Source organism: Ochotona princeps, chromosome 17 (genome assembly GCF_030435755.1).
Source record: "Ochotona princeps isolate mOchPri1 chromosome 17, mOchPri1.hap1, whole genome shotgun sequence".
Classification (NCBI taxonomy): domain Eukaryota; kingdom Metazoa; phylum Chordata; class Mammalia; order Lagomorpha; family Ochotonidae; genus Ochotona; species Ochotona princeps.
Window position 1 is genome coordinate 13566914 of NC_080848.1, and position 22659 is coordinate 13589572.

Genomic DNA, 22659 nt, shown 5'->3' on the forward strand with positions numbered 1-22659 from the left:
ATTTTAATTGTCCTCCTTCTGTTATAGGTGATATTAATTACCAGGAATTCGCTAAAAGACTCTGGGGTGATATCTACTTCAACCCTAAGACGTGAGTAAAGTGTGGGGTGTGATTCTGGAAGGTGATCCATTTTCCCAGTGAGAGCAATCAGAGAAAGAACTCCCAGCACAACCTGTCTTTCCTCTGAGGGAGTTGGCCCTCTGAGCTCCAACCAAGCAAAAGGCTGTCCCCGGAGGGTCCCCAGCCCACTGGGACAGGTAGGAGGGGAAGGTGGTAACTACAGGTCCTCTCAGGAGTCTGGCTTTGGGAACTTGACAGTCACACGCACAGTCTTCTGGACTCGGGCTCAGATCCAGATCTCACAATGCACCCTCAGAATCAGGGACACGCCTTCCGTCTCCTGCTTACTCCCAACTCTTTGTTACTGTTCTTAAAATGTTATTGTTTACTTGAGAGACAAAGAGACAGAGAGTTCTCTTCTGCCATTTCAGCCCCAAATAACTGCAGTGGCAGGGATTGGCCGGGCTAGAGCCAGGAGCCAGGAGCCAGGAACTCAATCCAGATCTCCCCTGGGGGTGTGACAGGGACCCTGGCCAGAGCCAGGACTCAAACCCAGAAACTCCTGTAAGGGATGCAGGTGTCTCAACTGAAGTCTTAACCACTAGCCAAAAGCTCATCCTTCCCGTTTTAGGCGAAAATTCACTAAAAAAGCCCCAACCAGCAGTTCCCAGAGAAGCTTTGTGGAGTTTATCCTGGAACCGCTTTATAAGATCCTTGCTCAGGTGAGTGATGGGCCTCTGGATTCAGTTTGCTCTTTTAAGCATGAGGTGGAAAAGCTAGTGAATGTGATCTTTGCGTGTCCCACACATCTGTTCAGTGCTGCATGTACTGAAAGCCATTTACAGAGAGAGAGAGATCTTGCATTTGCTGCTTCACTTCCCAGATGTTTACAATAGCTGGGCCTGTGCTAGGCTGAAGCTAGGAGCCAGGAGCTTCCTCCAGGTCTCCCACATAGTAACAACAACCCAAGTACGTAGGCCGTCTTCCACTATTTTCCCAGGCTATTCCTAGGAAGCTGGATTGGAAGTGGAGGATCCAGGACTCAAACCAGTGCCTATATGGGATGCTGGCATCTTAGGCGATGGCTTTACTCACTGCTCTACAATACAAGCCCCTGCATGAACTGCTCTTTGATGCATATTCTGGGTGTACCAATAAGCAGTGTTTTGTTTATCAGAATGAAACTGGAGCACAGAATATAAGAATGTGCCTAAGGGCCTGGCGCCATGGCCTAGTGGCTAAAGTCCTCACCTTGAACACACTGGGATCCCATATGGGCGCCGGTTCTGATCCCGGCAGCTCCACTTCCCATCCAGCTCCCTGCTTGTGGCCTGGGAAAGCAGTTGAGGACGGCCCAAAGCCTTGGGACCCTGCACCCGCGTGGGAGACCTGGAAGAAGTTCTTGGATCCTGGCTTCGGATTGGCATAGCACCAGCTGTTGCGGTCACTTGGGGAGTGAACCATTGGAAGGAAGATCTTTCCCTCTGTCTCTCCTCCTCTCTGTATATCTGACTTTCCAATAAAATAAAATATTAAAAAAAAAAAAAGGATGTGCTTAAACATGTGTGATACTCAAAGAAAAGACTGAGTTGTCACACAGACATGAACTTGGGCGATGCAAATGTGGAACTAAACAGGGAACAATGTTGTGTAGGGATTGCTTTGCAGATGTGTGTCCCAAGACAGTACTGAAATATGCAGGTATTTAATAACTGCTCTGCCAGTGGACACACACAAACCTACATGGAATGTGTGTGGCTGTTCCAGTTGACAAAACAGCCAAGCATAGCAACAAGACAAATAGCAATTAAAATTCATTAGTGCCGAAAAGTATTTAGTATCTTCTGTCAGATTGGAATGGATTAATAAAATAAATTTATGTGCTCTGTTCAGTGGAGACCTAGAGGCTGCTGAGGACAGTTTAACTTGGCCCTGTCCCACAGGGTGGACTGCTAGGTGACCTTTTTTGGTTCCTTCCAGCGTAGGCCTCTAACTCTGCTGTCCAAGTGGGGGGTGGGAGGAATCCCTGAGTGGGAGTTGCTGCCTTTCAGAACACCAGGGGGCAGCACTGACAGCAAGCTAGCCGTGTGCCTTGGTGTAGATGGGGAGACTCCCCTAAGCCAGACTTAAGTTGCCTAGAGTGCTCCTGGTAGAAGACAAAGTTATAGAGTCACTCCTCAGCGCGCCCCCTGGCCTGCCCTTGCCCTCCTCTGAGACCCTACGCCAGAGCATCACTACTGCAGCTGATGTGTCCGCTGCCCTCCCAGGTGGTGGGTGACGTGGATACCAGCCTCCCGAGGACGCTGGATGAGCTGGGCATCCACCTGACCAAGGAAGAGCTGAAGCTGAATATCCGCCCTCTGCTCAGGCTGGTCTGCAAGAAGTTCTTTGGCGAGTTCACAGGTAGTGAGGGGCGCCCAGCACTACACGTTTCCAGCCCCATGCCCTGCCGTCGGGGTCATCTGCAGTGAGTCACAGATCTGAGGCTTTTTCACACAAGCTGCAGTCGGGTGCACAACACCCATTTCACCCCCAACTTCTCTGCGTAGCAAACAGCACCAAAATTGTACTTTGTGAATCAGGAGCAATTGAGTTTCCTTACCAGGAGGAGAATACAAGTAAAGGAGAAGGGGCAGCAGGAAGGGTACCTGGGTGGTGCGAAACTGTGGGCAGGGCTGGTGGCGTTGGCTTACAAATGCAAGCTTCTCTTGCTGAGCTCCTCCCTCTTACCTGTTAGGAAAGCAGAGCAGCCTGTTGAATAGCAGTGCACACAGTGCTTCCCCCAGGGATCAGGTGAGGGATTGTTCTCAGCAGGCCTGGGAGGAGGACCCAGGGGGCTGAGCTGGCTCAGGGAAGGTACTCACTGTTCAGGGTTGCTGGAGACAGTGGAAGGTCTTTGTAAGCTGGATTCCAGGAACTATTCCTAGGAAACAGTCACTTCTCCCTGGGATCCTCATTTCATCACCACTGGAGCCACAGGTCCATCCCCTGACCCTTAGCTTCCTGACCATCAGAAGTAGATCTGGAACTCTTGTTCACTCCCCCAAGAGGATGCATAGTAACGGCTTCTCTTCTCCCTCCTCAGGCTTTGTGGATATGTGTGTGCAGCATATCCCTTCTCCAAAGGTGGGCGCCAAGCCTAAGATTGAACATACATACACTGGTGGTGTGGATTCTGATCTCGGCGAGGCCATGAGCGACTGTGACCCTGATGTAAGGGGATGCGGCTCCCCCACTCCATGGTTTTCTGCTGTCTCCCTGCCCTGACCCCAGAGGCAGAGTTGGGTCTGAACTCCAGCCCACCATGGCCACTGCTGGCATTGGCACCTTGGGAGCACCACTTGTACCTTCTGCATCTCCAGACCCTGGGCTGTAGAATGGGGATTGTAAAGCCCGAATGCCACCTGGGAGGATCAGGCGGATGAAGGGAGGGATCCAGTCGTGTTGCTTGGTGCCTGGCAGCCAGCAAAGGCCCAACAAATGGGAGTTAATCTCGACAGTCAAGGCTTTTAAAAGCATCTCTCCCAGATGGTCCTTAGGCCATTTAGTTTCTTGTCATAATCTCACAGCCAGTATGTCTTTGGAGAACATTTGAGGAAGTTGTCCCATCATGATGTCAATCTGCCATCCCAAACCTGCTGCTGCTCCTTATTGCCTTATTCCCCAGAAGACAGAAAAAGATTTTTGTGTCCTTCAGGCTTGAGATTTTTCCTCAGAGCTCATGACTTCCTCTAAGTCTGGGCTAGAGCTCATGTTATTGTCATGGAGGGCATGGAGACAGTAGCGCCTCCTTAAAGGAGGTGTGTGGCTGAGACTGCGCTCCTCCCCTCCTCCAGGGTCCACTGATGTGCCACACCACTAAGATGTACAGCACGGATGATGGAGTGCAGTTTCATGCCTTTGGCCGGGTGCTGAGCGGCACCATCCATGCCGGGCAGCCCGTGAAGGTGCTGGGGGAGAACTACACCCTGGAAGACGAGGAAGACTCTCAGATATGCACTGTGGGCCGCCTCTGGATCTCCGTGGCCAGGTACCACCATCCAGCGAGCCGGAGGGGGGTGGCCTCCATGGTAACAGTCGCGCCTGAATCCATACAGTTGAGAGTAGAGGTGACCTGACCTTGGCCAGCTGCTTGACTTCTGACTGTCACTACTTCAGAGTGCTCGGAGTGCTAGGCCAACGAGCAGCTGTTGTTAGGATAGTGCCAGAATCCTTGCTTTTATGGTTCAGATGACTGTATGACCTTTTGTAGCAGAATTTCCATCTTTATTCATCTTAATCTTGTTCATTTCCTCTTTTATGTGCCTAAGTTATTACTTCCATGTTTATTCCAGAGAGAAGTTGTTTCCCACCCTCTACTGTTTATGTTTTGACCAAATTAGAAGGCTTTGCTAGATCCCTATAACATCCCAGTCCACAGAGTGGAGCTGAGCTTGGGCCTCTGGGAGGCTTGTCAGTTTGAAGTTGGTATCTTAGTTGGCAGGCAGAACCAAAGCAGGCCTGTTACCTGATGCGGCTCTCTGTGCCTCAAGCAAGGCTATCTTTGTTCCTTGGAAGGCAGAAGAAGGTGGAAGCGCTGGGGCAGTTGAAGTCTTCAGCAGTGCTCCTGGCCTCTGCTTAGGGCATCACCTTGGGCAGCAGCTCTTAACCATGAGCCTCCAATTGCAATTGGATGTTCTTGTTCTAAGCTCTTACGATACGTTGCCCTTTGCCTTCAAAATATTCATGGCTTGTGACATGATTGCATGGTTATGTGATTGATTGTTGCATCTCTCCCCTGCTGGATTGTATCTGTTTTGTTCCCCCCTGCTCCCAGCTTGTGCCTGGCTCATAACCAGTACTCAGTGTGCTTTGGTGAAATGTACTCAGTCACTCATGATTGGGTTTTACCCCAGGTACCACATTGAGGTGAACCGTGTTCCTGCAGGCAACTGGGTTCTGATTGAAGGTGTTGATCAACCAATTGTGAAAACAGCAACCATTACTGAACCCCGAGGCAATGAGGAGGTAGAGTGTCTCAAGAGGCCACCTAAGCTGGCTTCAGCTGTGGGTCCCAAGAAACCCCTCCCTGTGCACAGGAACAGCAGGCAGCAGAGCTCATGAGGCCCACGCCAGGGCTCAGCCGTCTAGACCAGAGCTTCCTGAATTTTCCCTGTGCTCGCCTCAGATGCTGCTCTTTCTTCTGCTCTTAGTTCTGCTGAAACACGGGGGCAGATGCTCCTCAGGGTACCTCCAGGCAGCCCCGTGATTCCTGACGGGGGAGTGGAATGGCCCCTGGCAGGTCCATGACCCTGACTCTTGTCTGCACCTGCTAGGTCCGTACAGGCAGATGCCCTCACTCTGCATTTTGATCCCAGGCTCAGATTTTCCGGCCATTGAAGTTCAACACAACGTCTGTGATTAAGATTGCCGTGGAGCCAGTGAACCCGTCAGAACTCCCCAAGATGCTCGACGGCCTGCGCAAAGTCAACAAGAGCTATCCTTCCCTCACCACCAAGGTATGCCTGAGACCTGTGTGAACACTACTTCCTGGCTCCCTGGCCTATGCTGCCCGCAACTTCCTGGCCACTACCAGCAGCAGCTCACATCACTCCCAGAACCTGTGTTTAATTATCATTTAAAGCCAGGACAAGGACACTGTGTTTGTGTGTATGTTCCCCAGGTCGCATCACTCCCAGAGCCTGTGCGTTACTGTCATTTAAAGGCACAGTAAGAGTGCTCTGTGTGTGTGTTCCTCAGATTATTGTTACTTTTTAAGTGGGGGTGGATTTATTTACTTGAAAAGTAGTAGGAGGGAGAGAGAGGGATCTCCCATCTTCTCATTTATTCCACCAATGGCCAGCGAGGCTGGAACTGGGCCAACCCAAACCAAAAGCTAGGAACTTCATCCAGGTTTCTTGTGTGGGTCCAGGGCCCAAGTACTGGACCGTTCTTCACTGCCTACCCAGGCACATAACCAGGGTGCTGGATCAAAAGTGCAGCAGACCGGATATGAATTGGTGCTTACATGAGATGCCAACATTGCACATGATAGCTCAGTCTGCTTGCTACAATGCTGGCCCCTCCCTCCCTAAACAGCTCAGATGGGTATTCGGTGAGTAACCTCACTTCCAATGGTCCCGGGGTCTTAAGGACTGATAGACAGGTGCTTCCCAGCAGACCTTGGAGAGACTAGAACAGATGCTGTGCAATGGCTGTGTCCTCTGGAGCTGGAGGCACCTTCTCTTCTGCTTGTATCTGCTCTGGCCCGAGGGAGTGCAGGCTCTGACCACCTAGGCTGCTGTGTTGCAGGTGGAGGAGTCTGGTGAGCATGTGATCCTGGGCACCGGGGAGCTCTACCTGGACTGTGTCATGCATGACTTGCGGAAGATGTACTCAGAGATTGACATCAAGGTATAGGAGCACCCATGCCAAGTTGGGAGCTGGGCTTGTAGTTCCAGACTGCTTTGCCAGGAACCGTATCCTTGATTTTCCTGAAAACTCCGTGGGTAGGGGCAGAGAGCTGTCCGTGTGATCTCCAATGCCTTGTTCTGTTAGGGATGTGTGCCCATAGTACCACTTTCACCTCCCTCCACTGTTGTGCTCCAGGCTGACACTGTAGAGGACACAGACCCTGTGGGAACGTTGGGAGGACATGACAGGGGTGAAGGTGGAGTGGGTACTTGCCAGTGGGTCGCTAGCACCAGCCCTGTCAGGCACACAGGACTGTTGAACGGTGGCGGGAGATGGCTGAGTGGATGTTGAAAGCTTCCCTGGAAGACTGTGCTCAAGGCCCCAGGTGACGCCCCCTCAGTTACTCTGACCTGGAAATCCTTTTCCTGCTCCATTGAGATTGCTCAGGCCTTTTAGTGCAGTGCAGAGTGTTGGGAGCTGCTGTTGGTGTTTGTTACTAGAGCTGATGAATGTAAAGGGGGCTTCTCCCAGAGAGTGCAGGCAGCTTCAGAGTCCCCGAAGGTAGGGGATTCTCTTTCCAGGTCCCGGGCCTCACCTCCATGCTCATCTTATCTCCAGGTGGCCGACCCAGTTGTCACATTTTGTGAGACAGTGGTAGAAACGTCTTCCCTCAAGTGCTTTGCTGAAACACCCAATAAAAAGTAAGCTGGGAATTTGTGTCCCTGGGACTCAGTGTCTCACGGCCCTGCCCCTGCTGCACTCCCAGCACAAGTGCTGTGGTGGTAGGGCTGTGTTAGAAAAATTGGCACATGGGGTTCTTGATTTCAGCCCTGCTCCCCATGTGTGCCTTTGGACAGGGTGCTGCAGAATTCTTCATCCAAGGCCCTTCCAAGAGTTTTGTCATTGTCACTTCTGTCTATAAACTGTCTTAAAAATGTGCTCTGAATTTTTCTTTTTAAGAAAATGGGTGAGTTTGGCTGCAGAAAGACAGAAGATGACCCGTTTTTGCTCTTCTCCACCCCTGTGTCTTTCACTCAAGTCATGCCGTGGCTGTGCTTTATCACCCTTTCCTCGCTAGCCCTTGTTCCAGACCTGTGAGCCCTCTTTCCCATGCATGTCCTTCCTGCCAGGAATAAGATCACCATGATTGCCGAGCCTCTGGAGAAGGGCCTTGCCGAGGACATTGAGAATGAGGTGGTCCAGATCACGTGGAACAGGTGGGCTGCCCTGCCAGTCTCCAGTCCTGAGCGTCCCTCTGCAGGGCTGTGTGTCTCGCCTTTGCTGTATTGTTGTTGGCACTGCACGGGTGGGATGTGGGATGTGGGCAGGTGCGTGGCCCCAGGAACCAACAGTCCAGAGCTGTATGACACCTCGTTCCCCTCATTTCCTCACCTTCCCCTAGGAAGAAACTGGGCGAGTTCTTTCAGACCAAGTATGACTGGGATCTGCTGGCTGCCCGTTCCATCTGGGCTTTTGGCCCTGATGCCACCGGCCCCAATATCCTGGTGGATGATACTCTGCCATCGGAGGTATAGCAGGAACCGTGGGCACCGTGGGGTGCTCTCTAGTGAAGGAGGGAATCCTCTTAATGGGTGTGCTTGACATGGAGCTTGCTAAGGCACCCCTGTGTTTCTGTGCAGGTGGACAAGGCTCTTCTTGGCTCAGTGAAGGACAGTATCGTTCAAGGGTTCCAGTGGGGAACCAGGGAGGGGCCCCTCTGTGATGAGTGTAAGTCTGTCAGAGCCTCCCCACCCCAGCTCCTGAGGGCCCCTGCACCCAGGCACACCGTGGGGGTGGGCTACCATCTTAGAGTCCTGACAGGAGAAGCAGTGTGAGGTACCCAGGACCAGCTTCATCACCGTGGTGCCACTGCTGGGTGCTCCTGACTGGCATTTGCTCCTCTTCCCTCATGAGGCTGTGGCTCTGGGTGTGCTTGAGGAGGGATACGAGAGGACAATGAGATGGGCGTGGTTCCTGTGGGACCGGATTTGCAATTCCTGGAATCTGTTCTTTATCCAAAAGTAAATTTTGCCGTCTTCTGCTAACTAGGAAAGCCCCATGTGTTTGTGCAGTGTACCATCCGACCTCTCATCTGTTTCGAATGCCCGGCTCTGGAATGACTTTTGTAACGGGTCTTTGGTGGCTGCGAGACAGCTGTGAGGTGGTGTGGCCTGGTACCTCACCTCAGAGCCCAACTCAGGTAGCTGTCTGTATCTCTTTTTCAGTGATTCGAAATGTCAAGTTCAAGATCCTGGACGCAATGGTGGCTCAGGAGCCCCTGCACCGGGGTGGGGGCCAGATCATCCCCACAGCCAGGAGAGTTGTCTACTCTGCTTTCCTCATGGTAAGAGACTGTCTGGCGTCTCTAGATGGGGGGGCCTCAAGACTGCACCCCTCCCCAAGCTGAGGAGACTTTTCCTGCTCTGTTTCAGGCCACCCCGCGTCTGATGGAGCCCTACTATTTTGTGGAGGTTCAGGCGCCTGCAGATTGTGTCTCTGCCGTTTACACTGTCCTGGCCAGGCGCAGGTTAGCGTTCTCGGGTGTCTTGGGAGAGGGCTGGAAGCCAGAGGGAGCAAGGAGACAGGAGGTGCTGTGGGGAAGGAAAGATTGGACTCCCCAGCCTCTCGTCGAGGAACTCGGGGAGCTTGCTTTCCAGGAGAAAATAGGAAAGGAATGAGCTTGACTGCAGATTGCAGTTTGAGGAGATTCTTCTGAGCCCTCAACCCCAGCTCTCAGAGTCCCTGGCAGGCAGTGCTGAGGCAGGTCGGGGTAGGAATGTCTGCAGGGTGCTGTCCCCTCAGGGGCCCTGGTCCTGCATTCTGCCCCGAGATTGCTGCCCCTCTGACTTGCACAAAGCCTTGCTCTGAGAGCCACAGCCTCCCCTGTCTCCTGTTTGGCGTTTCCTTGTTGATTCTGACTCCAGACTGGAATGCGTTGGGGACAGAGGAAGCAGCACTGCAGCTCAGCTTTGGCCTCTGCACGGCCTAGAGACTCAGCCTTTGTTGTTCTGTCTCAGGGGACACGTGACTCAGGATGCACCCATTCCAGGATCCCCGCTCTACACCATCAAAGCTTTCATCCCAGCCATTGATTCCTTTGGTTTTGAGACTGATCTCCGGACTCATACCCAGGGACAAGCTTTTTCTCTGTCCGTCTTCCACCACTGGCAGGTGAGAAATCTGCTTGGGCCGACTGGTATAGATTCCTACCCCTCGAGGCTAATCACCTCGACCCTGTTACCCTTTCTTACCCCAGCAGCCCAGAGAGGAGTCCCACCTGCCTGGACACCAGTTGATCTCCCTTTGCCTTCTAGATTGTACCCGGTGATCCCCTGGACAAGAGTATTGTCATTCGCCCCTTGGAGCCCCAGCCAGCTCCTCACCTGGCCCGAGAGTTCATGATCAAAACCCGTCGGAGGAAGGTATGTGTCCCTCAGGCCCCAGAGCACTCTCCCCAAGGGCCTGTAGACCACAGCATATTGACCCACATAGGCAGGCACAAGGTGCAAACTCCTCAGATAACCAGGCCTGGGGTTTGCTCTGGCCGGGAAAGGAGGCCTTCTCCTGAGCTCCGATGAGCCTATTCTAGCTCCACAGCCTCCCCAGCCAGCACTCCCACACAGGCTCTTTCTGACATTTGCCCCACTCTCTGCAGGGCCTGAGTGAAGATGTGAGCATCAGCAAGTTCTTCGATGATCCTATGTTGCTGGAACTTGCCAAGCAGGATGTTGTGCTCAATTACCCCATGTGAGTGCAGGGGCTGATGACGGCTGCTCGCTGCAGGGGCTGGCTCCTGGGCTGGAAGCTGAGACCTGGTGGGCTGTGGCTTCACGTCTTCGGAAAGCATCCTGGAACTGCTATGACCACCTTGAAAAGCCCATGGACTTCCAACCCAGAGCCCTGGTGAGGGAGGAGCATTTTCCCTCTTGGTTCCCTCTGTGGCCTCTGCCTGGTTGCATCCCCAAGAAGCTGAGAGGAGCTTGGGCTCAGGAAGAGAGGAGGATGAAAGCGTTCAATTCCAAAGGCCCCATCTTTGGAATAACATGGAATTTTATTTTTACAAGTTCAGCCTTAGCCTTGGTTTCTAAGTGAACAGAACATTCCGACCTCTGCCTTGTTCTGCCTCTTTGATCTCCACACCTGTGCCCCGTCTGGTCCTGGTGCTAACGTTCTAGGTATCTGTCAGCTCCCCTGAGGCCTCATTGCCCTTGCTCCAGCTGCAGCCTGCTTCCTGCCTGAGTCCCCAGGGACTCCACCTTTGGGGAGGAACTCCTGCTCTGATTTCCATGGTCCTGTGAGCTCCCTCCCCTACCCACATGCTGCCCTGGATGGGGCTCAAGGTGGCATAGGCCAGTTGGGTTGCCGGACTCCGAGGCCTGCTGTACCTTTTCAGGCTACTGCTGCTGTTTGGGCATCTTTCTTGTCCTGGAGTTGGGAGCCAGAAAATTTTGATTTCCAGCCTTTTCTCTGGGTCACCAGCCCCCACCACTGGCCCCTTTCTCTGTTCTCTGCCCATGTAGAAGAGACTTGTTTTTCCTCAAGACTGCTTTATTAGGAGTTCACAGGGCTTGACATGGGGGTCCGACTGCCCGAGTCCTGTGGTCCTACTTCTCCCCAGCGTCCGACGCTGTCCTCTTGCTGTAATCTCGGTACATTGTGTACACAGCGCCTGCGTGAGGGAGAAGGAGAGAGGTCCTTTGGCTGGAGCCCTGCACCTGTACTCTGGTTCTCCCAGGTGTTCCAGAGCATCAGTCTAGCTGTTCCCTTGAGGGCCCAGCTGCCCCGCTAAGCTTTCTACCCCAGAGCCCAGCAGCCCTGAGGAACAGCCCACCTGACAGTTGACAGCACACTCACACATTGCCTGTTGAGGGAGCCTCACGGCTGCCTGTGACATAAACAGTCCTGGAGAGATTACTGTGACTGTTGAAGTGTGGAAACTGAGGCTCATGAGAGGGATTTATCCACTGTTGCTCTGCTAGCCAGTTAGCTTTCTGCCCTTTGTCCAGAAGGAAAAGAAATAGTATGTATTCTATTGGATGACTTTCTCATCTCTGGGGCAGCCTGCCACAAACCAGACTACAACATCAGCTCGGCCTAGGGGCAGGAAATTCCTCAGGGAACCCCAGAAATGTTTCAGTGTAGAAGTTGTTACCTCCAGACTTGATGTGGATCCTTGGGGAACAAGAACTGCAGTCACAATCCCTTCAGCTGTCAGGACTTGTGTCAGACTTTGCTGAATCTGTTTTGCCCTCCCTCTCCTCCTGTGACTGCACCAAGCTACTCACCTAGCATGATGGCACCCACGGCACAGGCCTGTGCTGCTACTCGGGTGTGAATGAGATGTATGGACATTTTGGTGGAACCCCGAGCCTTCAGCCGGTAAATCCGGTACGCTGCCACCACCAAGCAGGCTCCCAAGCCTGTGGGCAGAGCACAAAACCCCCTCACCCCAGCCGCCAAGCACAGTGCTCCCCTGTTAGAGCACTAGGTGGGCAACCCACTAGGTAAGCAGCTGGACTGCTGCCGCTTCAGGGCAGGGGAGTGTCCCTGGAAAATGAATGGCTTCCCTTCAAAATGACCCCCTCCCTCCAGTGATGCCCCTCCCTCACATACAACTAGCCCCTCATCCACACATACTCACCCACGTAGCTCTATTTCCAGCCCTTCTCCACCCACTGCTGGCTCCCACCTGATGCAACTCTTACTTCTGAGCCCTCCCACCCTGAGGCGGGTGTTGGTATCCCGAGTTTCCCTGTGTCCCAGGCATTCAGTTCATTAGAACCTTCACCCAGCCATATTGTCAGCCTTATTCTTGGCACTTTGGCTGTTGGTACCTTGCTCAGTGGGTAGGAGTATGTGAGCCCTCTGACTTCTGCTTTGTTCTTTGAAAGGCCCAGGATGTACAATCTCCTTGCCCCTATTCCCAGCCACTCTTACCTATAGGCACCAGCGGAGACTCCCTGGTCTTCCTCAGGAACTTCCCAGAAACACTGTCCTCACCCTCAGAGGGCTCCCACCAGCCTTTGTTGGCAGACATGATACTGCACCCCAGTGTTGATCACCAGAACCCCTCGGTTTCAGCCCAGTCCTAGGAGGAAACACCCCACAGTTATATCTCCAGCTCTCAATCTGGAGTGGGAAGGGGGGTTTAGCTGCTAAAACCCACGCCATGCCCAACATAGCCTCTCCTTGAAAAGATGTTCCTCCCAGGTGTCCTGATCCCATGGCTAATCTACCAGCAGCCACTTTGTCCGTCTTCTAACATCTACCTCTACCCAGCTCATTCCAACTTTGTACTTCAGAATGATCCTTGAGCCAAGATGAATAGCTGGAGAGACCCACAGATGAGGTAGAAGGCCCTGAGTCTTGGAGCCCCCACAGTCCTGGGTCTAGAGCGGTTGCTCCTAAGAGAGCTGCAAAGTTGATCTGTCCCCAGGGAGCCAGAGCCACACAATGCAGTGACCAGACGGTGATCAGCTAGCTGCAGGCTGGCTTGTAGTTTGCACCTGGATTCTAAGGGGATGAATGTCAGTCCCTGAATGACTTCACTATTTCTGGATCCATCTCTTAATAGGCTCTTCACCACCACCAACAACCCTCTGCCTCCCTCCCTGCACTGTTTATTTCTCAGACTCCACTGAGTCTGTGAGTTGGTTCTTAGAACAGGAGTCCTGCCAGCAGGCTGCCTTCTGCCTGTGAGACAGACACATCCTGGTGACTCGGCTTCCCTTTCTGGTTGCCCCTCCTCCCCCAGTGGTCCCCAGGTCCTAGCATGCCAGTTCTTACCCTAGGAAAGTCCGGAGCCCAGTGGCTGCTATTCAAACCCAGCCAGATGCTGCTGTTGGAGCTGCCACTATGGGGTCAAGGAAGCAGCCCTGGGTCTTTTGGAGACTTTGAAGTAGGGAGGAGATGGGAGGAGATAGAACAGAACATTAGTCTTAACCCCCAATCTGCTGAGCTCCAAGTGCCACAAAGTCGTGTTACAACAGATGGTGGGGAGTCCCTAGCTAGATGGAATCTGATGCCTGTGGACAGAAAGTGGCTAAGTCAGAGTGCTTGGAGTGGGAACAGGCAGAGCCCCCTCCCCATGCATACACACCCACACCCACATTATACTGCTTTAGGCCTTCAGTAGAGGTGTCAACACAACACCCCAACTGAGAACATGGCCTCACCAGTCAGTCCTGACCCCACTGAGGAGATTTTGTGAGCCAGGGAGATCTCTCCAGAGCTGGAAACGATCGAGCTGCAGAGTGCTGTGCTGCTTGTGGGGACAGTGCCTTCTCTGGCAACAGGATGACAGCAACCAGTGTGAGTGCTGTGCTGTACTCGATGCGTATACTTCAGACCCCTCAGCTCTTCTATCCAGTAAGCTGTTCATGGTGGAGGACAGCTGGAGCGGCAGTGCCATCCTCTGAACCCAGGTCTGGTGGGCACCCAAGTCTGCACTCCTGACTGTGCCCTCACTTCCACAGGATGGCGGGAGAAGGTACTTGCTAAGTGAGCGGGGAGAGATGGGGTGCGCTGTGGAGAGCCCCGCTCCATCCCAGGCCTTTGTTCTCTTCCTGCTGGCTCTCAGCCTGTGGATGCATCTATCCTAAAGGGGCTCCATTGGCCCTGAGGATTTGTCCAGCAGCTGATGAGCCTCTTCTCTCCACAGTCCTCACGGCTCTTGGGGGCGACCCAGGGTCACGGCGATTCCCCAGGGCTTGCACATGGCCCCGCTGTCCATGGGAACTCTTCTTCCAGCCTTTCACACACACCCTGCTGGGCTGCCCCTCCAAGTCCCAGCAGCCGCCTGACCGACCCAGAGCTGGGTGATTGTGCCCTGCCGGTGAAGGCCAGAGGCTGCATGAGACAGGGCAGGAGTCAGTCAACTCCCAGGTCCTTTGAACAGCAAGTGGAAGGCAGAGTCCATTTCTCCCTGCCAAGACGATTGGTGCTCCAGAGCCTGTTAGCCCCGGGCTGAGGAGATAAAGAGTTCTGTAACTTGTGAGCACCCTACATGGGCCAAGCAGAGTGCTTGTTGCTTCAGTAGATGAATTTACTTAGCCCGTTTCACAGGCAGTAAACAGGCTCAGGCAAACCTCTTGCTTAAGTTAGAAAAAGGACAAAACTTGTCAAAAATTATTTGAAAGGCATTGCTTCTCGGCCTTTTTGCTAAGATCAAGTATAAAAATTATTTGAAAGGCAAAAAGGGATACAACAGAGATCTGTACGCTGGTTCATTTCCCAGTGCCCACAACAGTGGATTTCCCACGTGCTTGACAGGTGGCCCGACTCTTTGAGCCATCTCCAGGGGTACATGGGCACGAAGCTGCTGTCTGAATCACAAGCAGTCCTCAGACTCAGACTGAAATAAGGGGTGGATGGTGGTGCCCCAGCTGGCACCAAAGCCATTGCACGAAGCACCTGCCCCAGGACCTACTTTAACCAGCCCCTAGTCTCCTCTCACTGTGCCGGACGAATGGGAGAATGTATGTAATGCACAGGGGAAGTCTCAACAAGAAATAAAGGTACTTTTTACTGAGAAAGCGACTAAACTTCAAAGGAACACAGTCCTGTTTTAGCAGACAGATAACATTGGGATGGCATTGTTTTTGTTCATGTGCCAAATCTTCAGTAATGATTTCCATTTAAGCATTTTCTACCTCAGGGATTTGCTTAGGAAACCTTGTTCTTCCCAATCAGGTCAGATTAATCGAAATTCTAGTTTCTGAAGGGTGGGAGAGTCCTAATTAATCCTGCGAAGACGGCATAAGCCACAGTCAATTGTGGAATCAATTAGACCAATAACTCCAAAAAACTTGGTTATGCCACTCCAACTGAGTCAGTGCCCTGTCTGTAAAGTGGGCGGAGGGAGTGTGTGTTACCATAAGGCTCAAGGGGACGGCACAGCGTTTCCTGTACACGCCTGGGTGGCAGGCTGGGACACAGGCGAGAAGTGCCTGATAACATACAGGAAAGGTACTGTAAATAATCTTGAGTTCAGCCTTCACATTCCATCCCTCCCTGGCCACCCCCAGTGACAGGCTTCTGCACCCTAACAGGAAGCTTCATGTTGGGCTGAAGGGGAAGGGACAGGAAGGGAACACTAAGTCAGAGCTCTGAACTCAATCTGTTCTATATATAGCCCCTAGGAGTTGAGTGACCAGAAGGGAGAGACCTGTGAGTGTGAGGAGATGATGGAGAGTAAGATGTGGCACAAGGGATGTTCCCAGTAGATAGGGTTCAAGGGCTTGGGAAATAACAAGGGCAGGCATGTTAGGCCATGGTGGTGTGTCCAGGGAGATTTTAGGGGCAAAGGGCAGGGTAGCAGGAACAGACAGAACAATGGAAGTTTCTAGGTAACATGGATAGGTTGAGGAAGCCTCTAGGAAGTATCCAGGCTAGAAAAGATGCTAAGATTTCTTCACTTTGGAAGATGCCTTCAGGCCCAGCACAGTAGCCTAGTGGCTAAAGTCTTCACCTTGCATGCTCCAGGGGATCCTATGTGGGTACCGGTTCTAATCCTGGCAGCCCCGCTTCCCATCCAGTTCCCTGCTTGTGGCCTGGGAAAGTAGTCGAGAATGACTGCAAGCCTTGGGACCCTGCACCCACATGGGAGACCTGGAAGAGGCTGCTGGCTTCAAATTGGCTCAGCTCTAGCCATTGCGCCACTTGGGGAGTGAGTCAGTGGATGGAAGATCTTCCTCTCCATATATCTGCCTTTCCAATTAAAATTAAATCTAAAAACACCCAAAAAATGATGCCTTCAAGCACTAGCTCATATGGGTGCTGGTTTGTGTCCTAGCTGCTCCATTTCTAGTATAGCTCTCTGCTTGTGGCATGGGAAGGCAGTGGAGGATAGCCCAGGTCCTTGTGCCCACATGGAAGGCCCAGAGGAAGCTCCTGGCTCTTGGTTTAAGATTGGCTCAGCTCCAGCCATTACAGCTATTGGGGAGTAAGCTAGCAGATTAAAGATCTGTCCCTCTCTCCTTCAAATTAAAAAAAAAAAAAATTATTTTTAATCTTTTTTTAAAAAAAAGAAAAGACGTCTCCCAGCTGTAGGCAACTGTATTATACTGCTGGGAGAAAAACAGCCAGTAGCTTGCAGGCATTCTGGGCCTGATTGATTCCAAATTTGTGTTAACTATACTAGTTACTGGCATAGTTGGCTATCCTATTTTTAAAATAATAATACATATATATGGGGAACATAAGTCTGGGACATGCCACCTGGGCCTCCATTTTGCCCAGGAAATGAGTTCTGGGGACATGATGGAGTGGGAGTGGCTGAGGACATGTTTGACAGGCAAGGAACAACTCTGGGGTCTTCCACAGACTGGACCACTGCACTCACAGGTAAGCGAGGGAGCTCATTTAGAGGACGGTTTACTGGGGGAACTGAAGGTCATGCTTGGGTCAGGCCAAGGCACCCACCCATGTGGAATTCATGAGAGCCAGATGGGATACAGGAGAGACCGGGCTAGGCTACAGCACATGTCAGCATGAGTGAAAACTGACACTGGAGACAGACTGGTGGGGTTATTGGGGTTATGCCAACTATACCCGTTGGTATGTGTGAAGACCAGGCCTCAAAACTGGGCTAGCACCCATCAGTTTTCATGAGAGATTGTGCTGGGGCACAACTGACCAGGCAGCTGCCTCACCAGTGTGTTGACTGGTGCAAGTGTGGATTCTTCTGACCTTGCACTGACTGGCACAAGGTCAAGTCTGAGGTCACCCCAAGTAAGGTTTCTTGGGGAACTTTCCAATTAGACTACTGGACTCAAACCCTGCCACAGGGAAGATCACAAAATATGTGATCCAACCTTGGAGTACATGTGTCAAAATTGAGCCTCCTCAGCTGCTCATGCCTGTACAGTGGCCAGCATTCCCAGAAGTACAGAGGGGGCATCACGGCCAGCTCATCTAGGCCAGCAGGGGACGTCTATTACCTCATCAAAGGATGGAAAGCGGAACAGGTTGGACCACTCTGCTGGCCAAGCTTTGTAACATGCTCTTGGGCCTGGCTTGGTCAGCTAACAGACATCTGGGTGTGCATCCCTCTTAGCTATATAAACAGTATTGAAAATGAAACAAAAAATGTTTAAAAAGGGGGCCAGTGCAATAGCTCAATTGGCTTATCTTTCTCCTTGTTCTCTGGCATCCCACATGGATGCGGGTTTGTGTCCCAGCTGCTTCATCTGCCGTCCAGCTCCATGCCTAAAGCCTGGGAAAACAGAGGATGGTCCACAGCCCTGGGACCTTGTACCCATGTGGGAGACTTGGAGGAGGCTCCAGATCTCCCAGGAGACCTGGCTTCTGGCTTCAGATAGGCTCAGCTCCAGCTGTTGCAGCCATTTCAGGAGTGAACCAGTGGATGGAAATTTTTCTCTCCTCTCTGTGAATCTGTCTTTCAGGGGAAAAAAAAATTCATCACTTTAAAGGCTTTGGAGCCCAATGACCTTGGAGCATTTGTCTAAGGGCCACATGCTGAGGGCCAGGAAAGTGCTTTTGATGCCCACCAATCTCGGGGGCATGATTTGGCCTAGTGGTTATGACTATATCACTTACCAGAGCAGCTGGTTTAAGTCCTAGGCCTGCTCTGTGTTCCTGTTTCCTGATACTATATACCGTGCAAGGCAGCAGTAATGGCTCAAGTACCTTGGTCCCTGCAACCCCTATAGGGAATCTGGATTGAATTCTTGGCTTCTGCCAACAGGCTGAACACTTGAGGAGTGAGCCAGTAGATAACAGCAAGGACTGTCTTGGAAGAAGTTAAAATCCATATGAAACACGTTCAGAGGGCCTAGATAATGATGAGAGGTGGAACTGGACCACATCACTGGTGTTACAGAATCATGTCTCCTAAGACAGTTCGAAGCCACATGAGGACAGCAGGGACTGCTGTCCAAGATGACCAAGGGGTGCTCCAGAGATGTGAGGTGCTTTATGAAGGTCCTTGGATTGGGTGCTCCAAACACCCATGTTATCTGGCTGCCTCTGGAACACACCAGAGGAAGGGACTAACACCTGAAGAGCTTACAAGTTTGCAGTACTTGACAACCATAACAGGTTCATCTCAGTATTTCCATTTTACAGGAAGTCGAGACTCAGAGAGATTAAGTATCTTACCCAGATCACACAGTAAATAAATGGCTTGAATTCAAAAGTGGTGGCAACTATATTCTACTTGAAATGAAAATGCACATAACCATTAACAACCTGTTGTGGCTGTTTGGCACAGCTGATTAAGCCACCACTTGGGAAGTCCCCACTCTATATTGGGACTGCTAGGGTTCTAGTCCTAACCCACTTCTGATCCAGCTGCCTGCGAACGCACACTCTTACAGGCAGCAGATGATAGCTCGAGTCCTGGAGTCCCTGTCACCAGGCTTGGAGAGCCTGGGCTCCCAGCTTCAGTCTGGCCCATCTCTGGCTACTGCAGCCATTTGGGGAAATGAACGAGCCAACAGAAGATGTTCTCTCTCTCTGCCTTGCAGAAATAAGAGCCCGGCACAGTAGCCTAGTGGCTTAAGTCCTTGCCTTACAGGCACTGGGATCACGTATGAGCGCCAGTTCGTATCCTGGCTGCTCAACTTCCCTTCTAGTTCCCTGTTTATGGCCTGGAAAAGCAGTAGAGGATGGCCCAGGTCTTCGGGACCCTGAAACCTTGTGGGAGAACCCGGCAGAAGCTCCTGGCTCCTGGCTTCGGATTGGCTTAGCTCCACCCATTGCAGCCACTTGGGGAGTGAACAAGTGGATGGAAGATCTGTCTCTCCTTCACTCTGTAAATCTGACTTTCCAATAAAAAAAGTCATTAGGGCCCGGCGGCGTGGCCTAGCGGCTAAAGTCCTCGCCTTGAAAGCCCCGGGATCCCATATGGGCGCCGGTTCTAATCCCGGCAGCTCCACTTCCCATCCAGCTCCCTGCTTGTGGCCTGGGAAAGCAGTTGAGGACGGCCCAATGCATTGGGACCCTGCACCCGCGTGGGAGACCTGGAAGAGGTTCCTGGTTCCCGGCATCGGATCGGCGCGCACCGGCCCGTTGCGGCTCACTTGGGGAGTAAATCATCGGACGGAAGATCTTCCTCTCTGTCTCTCCTCCTCCTCTCTGTATATCTGGCTGTAATAAAACAAATAAATCTTTAAAAAAAAAAAAAAAGGTCATTAAAATTAGTCAATGGATTTTTCAAATTCTGACAAAAAGACTTCTTACAATCTGATTTACATAGGTTTCATCATTTCATCACAGCCATCTTTAAGGTCTAAGTAAATATGAATGTGAATGTGAAAAATTGGACAGAGTTGCCTTTGGTACCCAGGGCTTTCAGCACCCAAGGACCATGCCCATGCCCCACCGCCTCACCAAGGCAGAGCCAGGCTGGGTCAGTAGAGTGTTCAGAAGTCCTTCCTGAGATGGGAGCTTGAGCATGGCTCCTGAGCGCTTTCTCACCATCAACTTCGACATACACTGTACCTATCTCTCAGTCCTGCAAGGACATCAGTCTTTTTTTTCTTCAAGATTTATTTTATTTTTTAAATTTATTTTTTATTGGAAATGCAGATATACAGAGAGAAAGAACAAGAGAAAGATCTTCCATCTGCTGGTTTACTCCCCAAGTGGCCATGATGGGCAGAATTGAGCTGATCTAAAGCCAGAAGCTTCATCTGGGTCTCCTACATGGGTGCAGGGTCCCAAGACTTTGGGCTGTCCTTTCCCAGGCCACAGGCAGAAAGCTGAATGGGAAGTGGAGCAGCTGGGACACCAAACTGGTGCCCATATGGGAACCTGGTGCTTGCAAGGAAAGGATCTAGCCATCACACCAGGCCCAGTAATCAGTCCAAATTTAGATGTTTAAGAGTGAGAGATTCTGGGGCCCGACGGCGTGGCCTAGTGGCTAAAGTCCTCACCTTGAAAGCCCCGGGATCCCATATGGGCGCCGGTTCTAATCCCGGCAGTTCCACTTCCCATCCAGCTCCCTGCTTGTGGCCTAGGAAGGCAGTCGAGGACAGCCCAATGCCTTGGGATACTGCACCCGCGTGGGAGACCCGGTAGAGGTTCCAGGTTCCCGGCTTCGGATTGGCGTGCATCAGTCTGTTGCAGCTCACTTGGGGAGTGAATCATCGGACGGAAGATCTTCCTCTCTGTCTCTGCTCCTCTGTGTATATCTGGCTGTAATAAAATGAATAAATCTTTAAAAAAAAAAAAAAAGAGCGAGAGCTTCCATCTGCGGACTTAACTCCTCAGAGTCCTGTAATAATGGGTTCTGAGTTAAGCTGAGTGGGAGCCTGCGTGGAATCTAAGTGTAGCATGTGGGTGAGAGAGCTCCATGTGCTAGAGCCATCACTGCAGTCTCCCAGGGTCTGCATTAGCAGGAAGCAGGAATGGAATTTTGAGCAGAGGCTGAACTTGAACCCACGCACTATAATCTAGGACTGATGCATCCCTACAACATATATCAACAACTAGTCCAAATGCCTGTTCCCAACCTTAATTTAAAATCCAGTATTGGGGCCCGGCAGCGTGGCCTAGCGGCTAAAGTCCTCGCCTTGAACACACCGGGATCCCATGTGGGCGTCGGTTCTAATCCCGGCAGCTCCACTTCCCATCCAGCTCCCTGCTTGTGGCCTGGGAAAGCAGTGGAGGACGGCCCAAAGCTTTGGGACCCTGCACCCGCGTGGGAGACCCGGAAGAGGTTCCTGGTTCCCAGCTTTGGATCAGCGCAGCACCATCCATTGCAGTCACTTGGGGAGTGAGTCATTGGATGGAAGATCTTCCTGTCTCTCCTCCTCTCTGTATATCTGACTTTGTAATAAAAAAAAAAAAAATCTTTAAAAAAATATAAATAAATAAATAAACAAAATCCAGTATTTACACATAGGAAATGGCTAACTGGGAGACATCCAGATGGGGAGGGAAAACTGTTCCTTCTGTACTTCTTGAATTACCTATTATTAAAAAAAAAAAAATACTTCAGCCCACATTCCTGTAGGCAAAGGCAATGAGAAACAGCAAAAATGTGTCCCAGAGGTAAACTGAAACTGGGAGGATTAGTGGAGCCTGGGGCTGCTTTGTGCTAATATCCCTGTTCTTGGCAGGCGTCATTGAGAACCTGCTCCCCCTCCCTCCTCACCATCCAGCCTGTATGAGGACGGCAGGATGCCTTTTAGTAACGTTTTTGGGCTTTTGTTCCCAAGGCAGGAATCTACCATGTGTTTACCAGCCAAGTGGGGACCCTGGAAAGCGCGTCGTGGAAATAGTGACACACACTTCAGCTTTCCAGCTGACCCTAAAACCACACAGCCCCAGGGCGACTCTCCTGTTCCTAAAGGGGGGTTTGATCCTTTCCTGCTTGTGTCCCATGAGAATACAAAGCAATGTGGTTCTCATAGCACCCAGCTGGATTTTTGCTTGCCAGATGCTGCAACCAGACCCATTTACCTGTTTCAAAACTAGACTTTTTATTTTTCTCCCTCGCCCCCAGTCACTGCCCCCCGCCACTGTAGCCTGCCTGCTCTATTCCCGAAACAGCCCCTGCCTTGTGAGGACTCTCTAGTGGGGAAGCAGGTTTGCCTCTGTCCCTGGTGAGGACCTCTGGCCTCGTCTCCACCTGCATGGGATTAAAGGGTGTTACAAACCGGCAGAGAGGGGAAGACCTGTCTGGGAGTTAGGAGACTTAGATTGTTCTTCCTGCTTCTTGAATGACTCCAGGTAAAACCTTTCAGCTTCCGGGAGTCTCGTCTTTACCCTGGAAATGCTGCCATGCCAGAAAAGAGACAGTGCTGGTAACAATTCAGAAAGTGCATTATCCCCAGCCTCTATAAAGAACGGCCAATGGCAAAAGATGGGAAGTCTTCCCTGCAGGCTCATTCATAAACAGAAATGAATCATGAGTTTGTAGGAAGATGCTACTTAAGCAAAACTGTTTTTATATGTAATTAAAGTTATGCACGTTTATTATTTATATATTACATAAACAATCAAATTTTTCTTAAAGATTTATTTCTTTTTTTGGGAAGTCAGATATACAGAGAGGAGGAGAGACAGAGAGGAAGATCTTCAGATCCGATGATTCACTCCTCAAGTGGTTGCAATGGCCAGAGCTGAGCTGATCCGAAGCCAGGAGTTTCTTCCGGGTCTCACATGTGGGTGCAGGGTCCCAAGGCTTTGGGCCGTCCTCAACTGCATTTCCAGACCACAAGCAGGGAGCTGAATGG

General features: G+C 51.5%; 3 protein-coding genes across 6 annotated transcripts in view; 2 read left to right on the top strand and 1 right to left on the bottom strand.

Annotated features, from left to right (window-relative positions):
- The window catches only part of EFTUD2 (elongation factor Tu GTP binding domain containing 2), a 38722-nt gene extending 28157 nt beyond the window's left edge, over positions 1–10565 (top strand). For both annotated transcript variants that reach the window (XM_058675342.1, XM_058675343.1), the window contains exons 12-28: positions 28–91; positions 693–783; positions 2329–2464; positions 3147–3274; positions 3898–4091; positions 4957–5068; positions 5419–5559; positions 6353–6454; positions 7073–7155; positions 7585–7671; positions 7857–7983; positions 8095–8182; positions 8680–8798; positions 8887–8981; positions 9472–9625; positions 9769–9876; positions 10110–10565. In XM_058675342.1, coding sequence (XP_058531325.1) covers positions 28–91; positions 693–783; positions 2329–2464; positions 3147–3274; positions 3898–4091; positions 4957–5068; positions 5419–5559; positions 6353–6454; positions 7073–7155; positions 7585–7671; positions 7857–7983; positions 8095–8182; positions 8680–8798; positions 8887–8981; positions 9472–9625; positions 9769–9876; positions 10110–10205 — 1925 coding nt within the window. In that variant the 3' untranslated portion in view covers positions 10206–10565. The remainder of the gene's footprint in view (positions 1–27; positions 92–692; positions 784–2328; positions 2465–3146; positions 3275–3897; positions 4092–4956; positions 5069–5418; positions 5560–6352; positions 6455–7072; positions 7156–7584; positions 7672–7856; positions 7984–8094; positions 8183–8679; positions 8799–8886; positions 8982–9471; positions 9626–9768; positions 9877–10109) is intronic.
- Positions 10566–10767: 202 nt separating this feature from the next.
- HIGD1B (HIG1 hypoxia inducible domain family member 1B) lies at positions 10768–14247 on the bottom strand. Of its 3 annotated transcripts, XM_058675344.1 has the most exons (6): positions 13948–14247; positions 13630–13827; positions 13241–13345; positions 12392–12542; positions 11740–11874; positions 10768–11123 (listed from the first exon to the last, which is right to left on the bottom strand). In XM_058675344.1, the coding sequence occupies exons 4-6, from the start codon at positions 12489–12491 to the stop codon at positions 11059–11061; spliced, it is 300 nt and encodes a 99-aa protein (XP_058531327.1). In that variant the 5' UTR covers positions 12492–12542; positions 13241–13345; positions 13630–13827; positions 13948–14247; the 3' UTR covers positions 10768–11058. The 3 variants fall into 3 exon arrangements, with proteins under 3 accessions (XP_058531327.1, XP_058531328.1, XP_004597340.1); XM_058675345.1 differs by lacking the exon at positions 13241–13345; XM_004597283.3 differs by lacking the exon at positions 13948–14247 and having other exon boundaries at positions 13630–13840.
- Positions 14248–19784: 5537 nt separating this feature from the next.
- The window catches only part of LOC131482354 (uncharacterized), a 39840-nt gene continuing 36965 nt past the window's right edge, over positions 19785–22659 (top strand). Inside the window, exon 1 of the mRNA XM_058675803.1 lies at positions 19785–19826. Coding sequence (XP_058531786.1) covers positions 19785–19826 — 42 coding nt within the window. The remainder of the gene's footprint in view (positions 19827–22659) is intronic.